This window comes from Toxotes jaculatrix, chromosome 16, assembly GCF_017976425.1.
Source record: "Toxotes jaculatrix isolate fToxJac2 chromosome 16, fToxJac2.pri, whole genome shotgun sequence".
In the NCBI taxonomy this organism is placed as follows: domain Eukaryota; kingdom Metazoa; phylum Chordata; class Actinopteri; family Toxotidae; genus Toxotes; species Toxotes jaculatrix.
In genome coordinates this window covers 15,980,147-15,993,193 of record NC_054409.1, presented here as the reverse complement: position 1 = coordinate 15,993,193, position 13,047 = coordinate 15,980,147, and the positions used below count along the sequence as shown (strand labels likewise).

General features: G+C 43.9%; 2 protein-coding genes across 2 annotated transcripts; one reads left to right on the top strand and one right to left on the bottom strand.

Annotated features, from left to right (window-relative positions):
- Window positions 1–237: 237 nt before the first annotated feature.
- On the bottom strand, window positions 238–1,356 carry LOC121195659 (rhodopsin). Its single transcript, XM_041059261.1, has one exon. The coding sequence runs from the start codon at window positions 1,354–1,356 to the stop codon at window positions 238–240; it is 1,119 nt and encodes a 372-aa protein (XP_040915195.1).
- Window positions 1,357–2,775: 1,419 nt separating this feature from the next.
- zdhhc8a (zinc finger DHHC-type palmitoyltransferase 8a) lies at window positions 2,776–12,753 on the top strand. The gene is made up of 10 exons (XM_041059105.1): window positions 2,776–2,926; window positions 8,595–8,716; window positions 8,810–8,967; window positions 9,511–9,683; window positions 9,774–9,876; window positions 10,035–10,126; window positions 10,227–10,356; window positions 10,451–10,565; window positions 10,828–10,940; window positions 11,060–12,753. Exons 1-10 carry the CDS (start codon window positions 2,823–2,825, stop codon window positions 12,356–12,358), a joined length of 2,409 nt encoding a protein of 802 aa, XP_040915039.1. The 5' UTR covers window positions 2,776–2,822; the 3' UTR covers window positions 12,359–12,753.
- Window positions 12,754–13,047: the final 294 nt, after the last annotated feature.

Here is a 13,047-nt window from a genome sequence, read left to right as displayed (position 1 = left end):
ATTGTTACATACTTTACAAACTTCTTACCCTTTTTGCTTCATCTATCTTAGTGAGGATAACTGCGTTGTCTGACATTTAAAAGACTGTGAAGTTCAAAACTGTGGAGCCCTGACAGTAAAAATTCTGTCTAGTTTTAGCAAAAAGGCAAATAGAAGTTTTGAGAACGCTTGAATATTAGATTATATAAACATCATACTGAGCATAGTGAGTAAAATCTGGGTGTCATTTACACATTTCTACCTTTTACACGAACAAGAGAGCTTTTTCACTCCATGCAGGAATATGTAGGGGATGATGCAGGTGTAGGATGCTGCAATATAACTGGCCACCTCCAACACTATTGAGGAGGTGTGGATGTTGTTGGTGATGCGCAGAAGCAGATGAGTCAGCCAGCAGACCAGGAACACGCTGGCCACGGCCACCACGCTCTTGGCTGCCCTCACCTGAGTGCTTGAGCTCGAGCTGGGCTTAGCTGGCATCTGGCTGGGCCTTGAAAGATTTGGTTGAGCTCCAGCTTTGCTGCTGTGGGAACTGTGACCAAACAGTCCTTCATTTGGACAGGAGGAAGCAGGTACGCCTGTATAAATGTTGTTTAGTGCTGCAGAGTCTTTAGGATCTTTGGAGGTGCCCGGGCCAGAATTAGCGCTGACAGATCTCTCATCATTTCTGTTTTCGGTGCTCTTGTTTTCATCTTTAGCATTTTCCTTGGCGGGGTCAGAGTTATGACCCCGTATGCGTCGCTGGTTTTGTAGCAGAGTGATGACAATTTGGATACTGGCAAACACAATCCCAGCAACTGGGAGAGCATTAGCCAGGGTTAAATAAAAGATCTCGTAGGTTTGCCTTGCAAGTGCATTAGGGAAGACATCTACACAGTCTTCGTGGCTCTCGTTTGCTCCTTCAACTGCAACAAAGAAAAAATGCGGGATGCTGAACACCAAAGCCACCGTCCAGCTCCCGGCCAGCAGACAGCCCACCATACACAGGCTGTCAAGCTGCACCGGTGCCCCCCCACGTTTCAGGGAACCCACCAGCTTCTGGTGCCAGAAAACGCTGATGAAGAAGGTCGTGTAGATGCTGCTGGTTTCAGAGAGGTCAGCGCAGAAACGAAACACGCCACAGAAGGTTTCCCCCAAGAACCACCTGCCGGCAAAATCTGCCATGGTGTCGGGCAGGTCCACCAGGTAGTTGGTGATGAGGTTGGAGACAGCCAGGTTGATGAAAAGGGCCTCGTTGGTGCGGATGCCAGATTTCTTCCAGGGTAGGGAGCTTATAGCCAGCCAGTTGTTTCCCAGGATCCCTGCTAGACACATGAGGGCTCTGATCACGGACTCAATAATCTCGTCTGCATCCATGGTGTCACACTATCAGGCGATAGCTTCACTTAGATTCACTCTCAGATGAAAGAAATTAGAGCCTCACTGGTCTCACAGCTTCTCCAGCTCATCATGTGGGACGCTTTGGTCTTCTGACATTTTATAGAGGAGGGTAAGAAGCCCAACCCCAATCACATTCATTGTCTTATCATTTTGTTTTCCCTCTTGGAGCCTTAATCATCTAATCCCTCTGAGATGGAGGTGTGTTTTTTTTTTTTCCCCCTCATGCATGCAAATGAGATCTTAAATTCAGTCCAGCTCTCCTTTTGGATTGTGAGAAATCAACGCAACTGCTCACAGCTGCACAAAATGAGAGCCTCATTTATTCTCCCTGCAACAACGCTTGATTTTTCACACCCCAGTGGCAACGCACATTTTGTGAAATGTATATCTTTAGGAGTTCACAATCAATGATGGCAATTTCTTTCAGCGGTTCCATTCCCTCTTTAAGTGAAAGAGGTTGCAGTCTAATACCAGCAGACCTTTTGGTACTTCTTTCTAGTTAGGCAACCTTAAGGCTAATGCTCTTGGGTTTTCTCACTTTCTAAAAAGCCACCCAGTCTGCAGTTGTAAAATGCTTTGGCTCTGCAAACCTCTTCCAGATGGTAAGTGGGCGAACAGTCCATTTGTTTTCCAGTGGAAGTAAAAGTTCTATAAAAAGACAAAGTGAGGAGGATTTTTCCACAACTTGGCAACCCAAAAGCTGTTCTTATTAATGTCATAACTGCGCTATAAAGCATCAGTAAACCATTTACCAGCCAGCTGAGTAAAGGGTGCTTTATTAGTGAGTGGAACCAATCTTGTTGCCTGATTGTGTTGAACCTGGACTTCTTTAGAACCGGTTTATAGAAACCTGATTGCAGCATGAGTTCATAAAATCGGTGTTTTTTTTGTCAGATTTCCCATGTTATTGATAATTGCATGGAAACAATGGTGACGAGATGGTGAGAAATAAGAGTCTTGCACTTTTTTTATATTTACATATACAGAGAGAGAGAGAGAGAGATCGGTAGATATATAGACAGTGTGTACATCCAGTCACAGCAGGGGGGCTCAGTCGGTGTAGTAGTGCCTCACGTCATTCATGGGTAAAGGCTCCACCTTTGGGATAAATAACCCAGAAGCGGCTTCTGAGCGCTGCTGCCTGGCGGGACAGACAGGACGGGCTGCGGGACTGTGCACCACAGAGCTGCGGGGTTGTTTTCTTTTCTTTCTCTATTTTTTTTCTTTTTCTTTTGGAGTCGAGAGGCGGGGGGGGGGGGGGGGGGGGGGGGGGGGGGGGGGGGGCAGGCTTAAATTCTTTTCCCCCATGTGACTATGATTTTCATCTTCCAGCGCCGTGTGATTTATGAAGGGCTTTGTCGGAAACGTACACAGGCGAACAGCAACACTCATCCGGTGTGTTTGGTTAGTATGAGACGCTGGTGAGTTGTGGAGAGGACAGGATGCCCGCCAGCGGCGCCGACTCGCTCAGACCCAGCGCCTTCATCCCGGTGTGCACGGCCGCCTGCCTCCTGGTCGGCTCTACCTCTCTGTTCTTCGTCTTCACGTAAGTGCGACCCAAGAAACCAAAAAGTTGCGCTGTCGGTTTGCTCCACGGAGAATCCATAGCCATCCACCTATTTCATCCAGACATCCATCACTCTACAACCATCATGCATCAGGTATCCTTCATTCAAATAAGTCTGTGATTGTTGCATGTGGAATTAAATTCTGAGACCATAAAATGCTCTGCGTTACCTTCCTCTTCAATAATAATGATTCAACAGTTTATCCCCTGAATTCATTTTAAAGAGTTGCTCAAAAATCAGGCTTAAGAAAAAAAAAAAAAAAAAAAAAAGCACCATTTCTTCATCCTCCTCTTCACTGACTTCACTCTGGAGCCAGAACCACCAGGGGCGGCTAACATCTGACCTGGTTGGCTCACAGTGTGGACCAGTCTGGGTGCCTGCCCAGATCACCCTCAGGACTCGGAGTAAGCACAGTTCAGGGGATAATCAGCATGTATCAGTGTGTCTTTTTGACCCACATGTCATAAATTTAGCTGGAGGAAATCAAATACACACTCTGCTAAAGCTTTTCAGTCTGTTTCTTTTTTTCGTTTCGTTTTTTGTGATTGAAATTTAAGCTTCCATACAACATTTGGTGAAAGAGTCTACACTCACGCCAACACTGGCATGTAGAAATAAATTAAATAGCCTATAATATCCTCTAATACCTTAAATGACTGTAGGTTTGTCTGATTATTTTGTATACAGTATTTCAAAGTTGTTAATGAGGCGTAAGAGCTCTAAAGAAAGGAAAAAGCAGACTAGTGTCAGATAATATGAAACCCTAATTTCTATGTGAAAAATCCAGATACCCACTATCGACTGATAGAAGGCTCCCACCTCATCGGCTCAGTTCCAGTCTAGTGACCCTTGGCCTCATAGCCATCTCTGTCCTAGTTTCTCTTGTGTTCTCCAGCCATGCACCGTTTCCACTGGAATCTGACACCAGATTTGGAGTATGGGATTAGGATCCTCTGGCTGATGCCATGTGATCCCCCATCTGGGAAAAATGGAGTCTGGCATCTTTGAATTTACTATCAGCAGATACTTACTGTGACCTCCTTGGAGTGACTTTCACTATGAAACACATTCATTTTAGAGTTTTAGATGATGGTCTTTAGTTTATAAGCTATGATTATACCATACCACAGTAGAAAGTATCAGTATATCAACACGTTTAGTGACTTTGTTACTCCAGGGTCTGTACAGATGTGGCTGTATGAATCTGATGTATAAATATACATACTTATATTGTATTACAAAATTAATTTGATAACTTGACAGCTGTCTAACTGCTGCATTCATGAGACTTTGGCTCTCAGAAACAGACTCTGGGGCCAGAAAAGGTTGAGAAAACCTGATGAACTCCATCTACACTCTGTAAGAGAGGAAAAAAAAAAATCAATGCCCTGCTGACGTGATGGATTGAAAAGAGATCACTTAATTGGGACTGCAGTGCTAAACCAGCAAAACCAGGACACTGCAAATGACTGAACGAACGAGGGATGAATCTGCGTCTGCGTCTTTGAGCTGAAATGACCTTATAACCTGAAAATGTTTTTTTTTTTTTTTTTTTTTTTTTAAATTAACACAGACCAGTAGAATAGGGCTTAAAATTTCCTGACCTCATGACTCTACATGCACCTGGACATCTGTGTATTGACCTTTAATCCTCGCCCTCTAACTGACCAGCAGTATATTTCACTTTCCTGTAAAGTCTGCAGGTTAAACTTTAAGCAAGTTAGAAACATTTTCTTTCAGGAGAGATTTGGCAGTCGGCTGCCAGAGAATATCACGGTTTTCTGATATGAGCAATAACTTGTTTCATACCCGGTGTATCTGCCAAGTCACCAGCTGCAGCTGGAGTGACTCCCTTCCTCCAAAAGCAGTGGTGGACTGGTGCCACGCTCTGTTCAGCCCCGCCTTGGTAACACTGAGTCAAAAGGACATTTGGACTTGTCATCTGTCATAACATCACCCTGGCCTTTAGTGTGAATCATGGGAAAATGCCAGCCAATTAGGCCCTGCATCCTCAAAGTATTGCACTTTAAATAGTCTCATGCACCCTACTATATCAATATTTACGTTCAAAAAGTGCACATCGTTTGTGCGTCTGGGCCTTTGCATATGCATTAGTAGCGCAAGCATGCATGTTTTCCTTTCTTTTTCTGCTGCAGGTTTGGTAGAGCCGAAGAACGACCTTTAGAACTGCCCAGGCTCTTTTGTCTTCCTCTGCCTGATAAAATTCATCAGTTACCGGTTTCCTGCTTTTGTTCCTCTGACCGTGAACCTTTGTTGGGTTTAGTGCTCGTGGTTTTGTGCATTGTTAAACTCAGGCAAGTCGCTACGCCCAACAAGGACCACAGACATCAAAACGACCAAGAAGAATGTCCCTTGCTAATTAAGTTCAACTCTGCCCAGACTTGGAAACCCTTGCTTATCTACTGAGTAAACTGTGTGTTAGAAATACTGAAATGTATTGAAACTAGAAAAGGCAAAATTTTCTGGAAATAAAATGCGCTCACTCATGCTGAAAATTGCTAGTGCACATTGTAAAGAGTCTGAAATGTCATAAAATGTTAATTGTTTGCATGTGTAATATTGTGTGGGAGCTGCAGTTGAAGCTGAAGCACTGAAATTGTCAGTTGAAGCATTGAAAGCAGTTGAGCTGAGCAAACTGTGTTCAGGGCAGTGAATTATACTGAAATGATATTGAAATTCCTATTTTAAATGTGCACATACTGTGCATTCTACACATTTTCTTCACTGATTTAGAGCTAAAACGGCTTTGCTTGCATGCATGAAAAGGAAATGTCCAGTTAAAGTGGAATGAAATTAATTGTCCTTTTAAAAAATAGTTTTACACAGCCACATTCCTGAAGTTGGATGCTGTACAGTGAGGACAGGAAAGACAAAATTTGGACGACAGAAGTCACAGATTATGTGAAAACAAGCGTGAATCCACGACATTGTGACCACATGTCCACGTTTATTGTACAGTCTGTGGTTATTATTTATTCACTACGGGCCTTTTCTGCTCTGGTGCTGTGTCTAGAAATCTGACAGGTCACGTGACAGTGATATCACTTATGTAACTGTGACAATATTTCACAAAAGGAGCCCTGGCTACCAGCCAGTAGTGAACTTGCTGCTTGACTGACTGTGCCGTGTCTGCTGTGCCACTGACCCACTGCGGGGTTGTGGGCAGTGTGCAGATTGCAGAGCAGCTTACTGTTCTGTGTGATTTAATACAGCTCTGCCTGGGCTGTTTCATTAGGTGGGGCTTGTCTTGCCACGCTGCAGTGTAATGAACTGTCTCTCCCTGCGGTCCAGATGGCCTCAACGATGTAGGCTCGCCATCCGTGCAGAGGCATCTACTATGTAGTCTTGTCCACAAAAAGAAGGTCCAAGGAAGCCTTATAGGCTCCCAGTTATCTATCTATCTATCTATCTATCTATCTATCTATCTATCTATCTATCTATCTATCTATCTATCTGTCTATCTGTCTATCTGTCTGTCTGTCTGTCTGTCTGTCTGTCTGTCTGTCTGTCTGTCTGTCATTTTACAGTAAATTTGAATTCATGGATTATTTTAACTAACCAGCTCCAGTCTCACCCAGCTTAATGTAACAGATCAGCCATGACACTTTAAGCACATGTCAAACATGACCATATTTAGTAAGAAGAACCTGGACACAAATCCTGAATAGCAGCCTTAGGGGGGGAGGAGGGCGATCATATTATACTCCTTAATCTTTTTGTAACACATTCCCTGCTTCTTAAGGTTCTTGTAATTTCATTACGCTGAATTTGTTGAAATCGACATAGAAGTTCTCGTCCTCTTTCCTACGTGTCCTTGTCTACTGACATAAGGCTGTGGAAATCATGGCGTCATCTGTTATACAAGGGACCCTTCTGCAGTTATAGACGACCAGTGGTGAATCGATTGGATTTATCTCATGGTATACAGTGTATAGCACGGTGCTGTGATTTATGGTGAACCTTGACTGCACGCTCTATGTTTTTAGCATCTAATGTGAGGAATCCACAATGCAACTGGACTGGCAGAAATAGTCTGTAATCCAGAGTTCATAATCCAGGGATTACTGGGTTTGCAGCTGGCACAGCATCAGCAGGCGGTTCACATTAGTCTCCTGGGTGGGGGGGGGAGACACCACCCCTCCCCCACGGCCTAAAACCAGCCGGGGGGTTTGGAGATTGGAGCTGTATTGGGATGAACCTCATAACTGAGGCGGATGACTCTTAATTTTGTTTCTGTTTTCACTTTTAATCAAACTTTATGTTTAATCACATAGTTTATGGATTACTTGTTCATATATGGAAACAAAATGTAACTGGTTTTACACAGTTTTCGAGGCCTGACACACAGAACATGTGATATTTTATCGTTCATGTCGACCTATATTGATTCCACGCAAAAAAAACTGACATTTGATTATTCGAAAAGAAAAATTCTCATGTAGTGTGTATTTAGGTTAAACGTGATGTTCAATCAAACAGTTAATATAATCCAGTGAATCTTTTCCTCTCCGTCTACCACTGTAACCTGATTACACTGCCCCTCCCTCTAATCTCACACAGTAGAGATATAATCATACTCCTGTTCAGTATAGTTCAGCACATACACGCACGCACGCACACACACACACACTGAGTCAGTGGAAAAGCTAAGTGATGGTTCACTAAGATTTTAGGGCACACAGAAAGACAATGGGTTAAAATTGTGACAGGACTCAAAGATCAATAATGTGACTTTAAAAAAAGGTTCACATTAGTATGTCCATTTAGAGACACCTATAGTTTATAACATTTTTTTAAAAATCAATTTATTTGATTACAAAATATTAAAGGTTCGATTTAACTCCAGCTCCACTGATTTGAATTTCTTGAAACCTCTTTCTTTCATCTTCTTGTGCATTCACCCATGTAACATTTGCTCTGGACTGATTTTTATTGTGCATTAATTTCTTTTGTTCAACACGAACCTGACCTGTCGGTGCCCTCATAATCAGAGCTAGACCAATAAATCGGCCAGGCTGATATACTGGCATATATAATGTGTCGGTGTAGAAGTCGGCTAACCGAATAATCGCTTACGTTTATGTAGGAAAAAGTCCAAATCTTTGCTGGTTCAAAGATCTCAAATGTTAGAATTTGCAGCTTTTGTCTGTTTTATATCATTGCATGGTGATTATCTTTTAATTTTGGACTATTGATTTGAAAAAGAAAAGATCTGACAGCAACTGACTTGTTTCGCTTAGTATCTGTGTAAGACAGATACAGTAAGCGTGTCTTCCCACTGCTGCAGGATGCAGAAACATTCTGCCAGGAGTGACCCGGTCATTTAATCCCATGTTGTGGGCACTGCTGAACACACACAAATACATGCTTATCTTTCACTGTAAACAATTACTTTTGGGATCCACTTCTCCCTTCAGAATAAATGGGATGAAGATTATCCCTCAAAATCTTTGTTGCAGCGGTGATTCGTGTTAACATTAACCTCTAAGGGAAGGATACTTGCTGGGCTCAGAAACACTATCAAACCCTTCTACATCATGAATTCTGCTTCGAATGAACACTCAGCGATGAGTGCAGGAAACAGTTTTACTAATTAATTTTTTTCTCCTGTGTGTGTATATGCAGATGCCCGTGGCTGGCTGTGACCATCTGCCCTGCTGTGCCACCATGCTGTGCCATCCTCTTCCTTTTTGTGCTGGCCAACTTCACCATGGCAACCTTTATGGATGCTGGTGTTCTCCCAATGGGTTAGTAATCAAAGTGACATTATGCTTACAGAGTGAGAAATAACTTTTATTTGTGGATGTGTAATTTGGTAAATTTCGCATACTGTTTTCCAGCTAATGAGGATGAGGACAAAGACGACGAGTTCCGCGCTCCACTGTACAAGAACGTGGACGTGAAGGGCGTCCAGGTGCGGATGAAGTGGTGCGCTTCATGTCACTTCTACAGACCTCCGCGCTGCTCGCACTGCAGCGTCTGTGATCACTGTGTGGAGGTCAGTGCGTGGACGGATTTAAACAAGCGAGCAGAAGGGACATGGTGTTGATGTTGACAGTTGGAATAGGAATATAGGAATAGTAGTTACAGAGGAGGGTGACGACAAACATGGGGGAGTTTAAATGCGGGAGTGGTTGGTAAGAGTGGGAAAATATAAGGCATAGATGGACAGATCAGGGAGAAACGTGATTGGTGTTTATGAGCGAGTGTAGCAGTGTGTGTGGGGAAAGTCAATAAAGAGGGATTTCTGCAGTGAATGATGGACGGAGTGTGATGGAGGGGGAGAGAGAGTTCTCATTAATCAGGTTAATCCTTTTCTCAGATCCTTTGTAGTCTCTGTAGAAATGCAATTTGAAAAACAGTTCAGACAGCCGTTGTTAAACGACATGTATTTAGAAAGCACAGTGGATATTCTGCAAGTTTTTGAGCCACCAATGAATCTGTGGTGCAAAATATTTCATATAGACTGAGTGATATGTGTTTTTTTTTTCTGGCTCTGGTTAAATTAGATTTTTCCTTTTTAACCACAATCTCCTCTCAGGACTTTGACCATCACTGTCCCTGGGTGAACAACTGCATCGGGAGGCGCAACTACCGCTATTTCTTCCTCTTTCTGTTGTCACTGACACTTCACATGATCGGTGTCTTCACCTTTGGCCTCATATTTGTCCTGCACCACATGGACGAATTATGGAAGCTGCACTGCACAGTCACGTATCCTTGTGTGTGCGGGCGTCTGTCTGTGCTTTTACATGTGTAAGTGTCTGTCTAATTCAAAGCAGTTTTCCTGATCAGTATTTCCAGTTTGGTGGTGATCAGTATATCAGGGCTGTTTCTCATCCCGGTCCTGGGTCTCACTGGATTCCACCTGTACCTGGTATCCAGAGGGCGCACCACAAATGAACAAGTCAGTTATTTAAAATTATATCATTAACAGACTCTTTAGGACTTTACAACAGTTTTATTCTGATTCATTTATCTAATATAAATGAAAATATCTCTAAAACATGTTGTGGACAGAAATCAAATTAACAGATGCACTTTTACCTCTTAATGATCTCACAGGTAACTGGGAAGTTTCAGGGAGGAGTAAATCCTTTTACACGAGGTTGTTGTAACAACCTGGAGTATCTGGTTTGCAGTCCCATCTCTCCAAAGTGAGAGCCATTTTTTTTTCTACTTCACCTTCAGCATTTTCTGAAGCCATATATCACACTGACTGACTCTTTGCTGTCTCTGCATGTCCCGTGGCACCAGGTACACAGCAAGGCCCTGTAAGAAAACAGTTATCCATGTTCAGCCTCCGTTCCTGAGGCCAGAAATCGACAGGCAGATGCTAGTGAAAGTCAGGGATAACGGGATACAGAGCCAGGCTCTCCAAAATAAAGTATGCATAAACAGTTAAATATTTTCTGTGAGTTCATCTGTCAAGGGATATAGTGAGGTCTCATATTTCTATTTTTTTTTTTGTACCCTGCCAGCAAACCTCAGCCGGAGCTGTCGAGCTGTCAGACTTCAAGCAACTGAAAACTCCACCACCACTTCCACCGAAACCAGACCACGGCCTGCTTAAAAGCCAACTAGCTGCGATGGATGGTACTGTCGAATGACAAATGTATACTGTGGTATATCAGACACAGCTCTGCATCAATATTTTGACAGAATACTCGTAACATTGAGATCTAAGTCTATATGTCTGCTGAGTCAACTGAAGGAAAAGTCTGGTGAGATCATGTAGTTTCCTTAAAGGCAGCAAAAAACAACCACATACAGATTCCACTACTGTCTGTGTCGTAAAGGTCTTTTTGTACAAGTTTGCTGTTTCCTAAAAATAATCCTAAGGTGGCTTCTTTTTCAGAGATGGGATATCATACCAAATCCATCATTCCTGTATCCATTCCCACTGTACCACAGCTACGGCCAGTCCTGGAGGCCATTTCCAGAGGATCATCACCCATTCCACCAGAGCAGGTGCTTTTCAGTCTGATATTAATTTGTCAGATTGTAGGACTGTGATCCTTAATGTCCAGTTCTTGGTTTTGATCCATATCTGACAGACATTGGTGTCTGTTTTTTATTGTGTTGTTTAGTTGTTGAAGACTTCAGAGCAGCAAGGGAACAACAAAGGGCCTGATCTCCGCTCTGAGTCCAAAGTAAGCCCTGCGAGAGGCAGCCAGCAGGCGGGCCTACCCAGCCAGCCTCCACTCCAGACCAACACCACCTCCAGCTCACTGCAGCTCAACTCTCTTACGCTCAACTCCCGCTCTCTCACCCTCAAACACAGCAACCGGCATGGTAGCAAATCCCAGCTACCTGCCATGCATGCTGATGGTTTGGGATCCAATCCCCCGCTGGGCATCATCTCCTCCTCCAGCCTGCTGGCCAACCACAGCAGCAGCAGCCTGTCCTATGATAACCTCATCAACCCTGCAGACCCTCAGTTCCTGGCTCAGAGGGGGGTCCCTCCAGTCAGCTACCACCCTCACTTTACGGCCCTGGGCACAGATGGGACTGTGGTGCAGCGGCCGCCTCCTCACGCCTATAGTCCTGTGTTCATGGGCATCAGCAGACAGTCTCCTCAGCCTCGAGACCCCTCACCTTCTTTGCAGGGTCTCACCTCAAGGGATCCCTCGCCCTCCTTCCAAGGTCTCATTCAAAGAGACCCTTCTCCTGCTTTTCAAGGGCTGATGCCAAGAGACCTCGCATCTCAAAGCGTAACATCACGAGAAGTTCCCCCTCCAGGTCTGGCCATGCGAGATCTGACCTCTCAAAGTTTTCGAGACAGCCTTCGTGATCTCGGCCCACAGAGCTTGACACCTCAGAAATCTGCTGCTGCGCGCTATGACAACATTTCAAAAACCATCATGGCATCGATACACGAGAGACGGGAGATGGAGGAGAGGGAGAGGATGCTGCGTCTTCAAGCCAGATCTCAGGCACTCTATGGCCCGGACGTGGGGATCTATGACATCCCCAGCAGGAGGAGTCTACCACCAGACAACATCCGGACTCCAGGCTCCCGTGGACCAACTCCTCCTGCCTATGGTTCCAGGGAGTTTCTGATGAGCACAGGTATTCTTGGTTACAACATGAGGACCTCGCCCCTCTCCAGCTCCTCCACATCGTCTCTGACTCGAGGCCCGAAAACCTCCAGCTCTCCTCTGCAGAGCAGCAGCAGCAGCAGCCTGCAAAGCAAGGGCAGGTCATCCTCTCCGGCCTACTGCCCTCCTGACAGACAGACGCAACCTCTCCCTTCCTCTACATCCACCCTGCCCCGTTTACCCTCCTCCTCCGCCCCCTCCTACGCCTCATATGCTTCCACAAAACGATCCTCGCTGACATACTCCTCTGAGGGGAAGGACTCAGTCACCCTGGGAGCCCTGAAATAATACAAAAAAAATACCCTTTTTTTCTGATGGTGTGAATGAATCATCTATGCAGTGTTAGTCTCAGTTTTCACAGCTACAAAATACTTTGTAAATAAGAGGCCATTTGGGATTTTCCTGTGTGGGAGGATGTGTGAGAAACAAACACACAGTGAAGGACAAACTTAGAAATATTCTTGCAAAGTCATGGAAGTTTGACCAAATCTGAAAAAAACAAACAAACAAAAAAACGGTGAATCTCAGGATAGCTGTGCCTCCTCTTACAAACAGAGCGAGCTCTATAAACTCAGTCAAAGCAGAAGAACTATGTGGAGAATCCAGATGAACTTATTATCTGTTTATGTGTTTTGATATTGCTTTTGTGAAACAATGTATCATCTAATTTGTCTCCTGCTGAAAAAAAACCCTTATTTAATTGAATTTTGTAGTTGTTTATATAAATAAACTTATTTTGTAATTTTCATTTCTGTTTTATGTTATTTTCTGGTGTGAATGGCTGACACCGAAGGCATCTACACAGGACTGCAACTTCTGAAATATAAATGACACATAAACTGAAACTGTCAATGAGACCATGTATTTAAAGCACCTGCTTCTCTAAGCAGCAAGTAAGTAAAATTGTGTTTTACTGTTGGTTATCAGTCTTGCTTCAAACATTATACTTGCATTGGATGATATTAGCTCATAAGTCA

Excerpts from the sequence above, each read along its gene's own strand:
- LOC121195659 (XM_041059261.1), bottom strand. The coding sequence starts at position 1,356 with ATGGATGCAGACGAGATTATTGAGTCCGTGATCAGAGCCCTCATGTGT.
- zdhhc8a (XM_041059105.1), top strand. The coding sequence starts at position 2,823 with ATGCCCGCCAGCGGCGCCGACTCGCTCAGACCCAGCGCCTTCATCCCG. Across the intron at positions 8,717-8,809 it reads TGCTGGTGTTCTCCCAATGG|CTAATGAGGATGAGGACAAA; the intron begins GTTAGTAATCAA and ends ACTGTTTTCCAG. Across the intron at positions 10,941-11,059 it reads CACCCATTCCACCAGAGCAG|TTGTTGAAGACTTCAGAGCA; the intron begins GTGCTTTTCAGT and ends TGTGTTGTTTAG.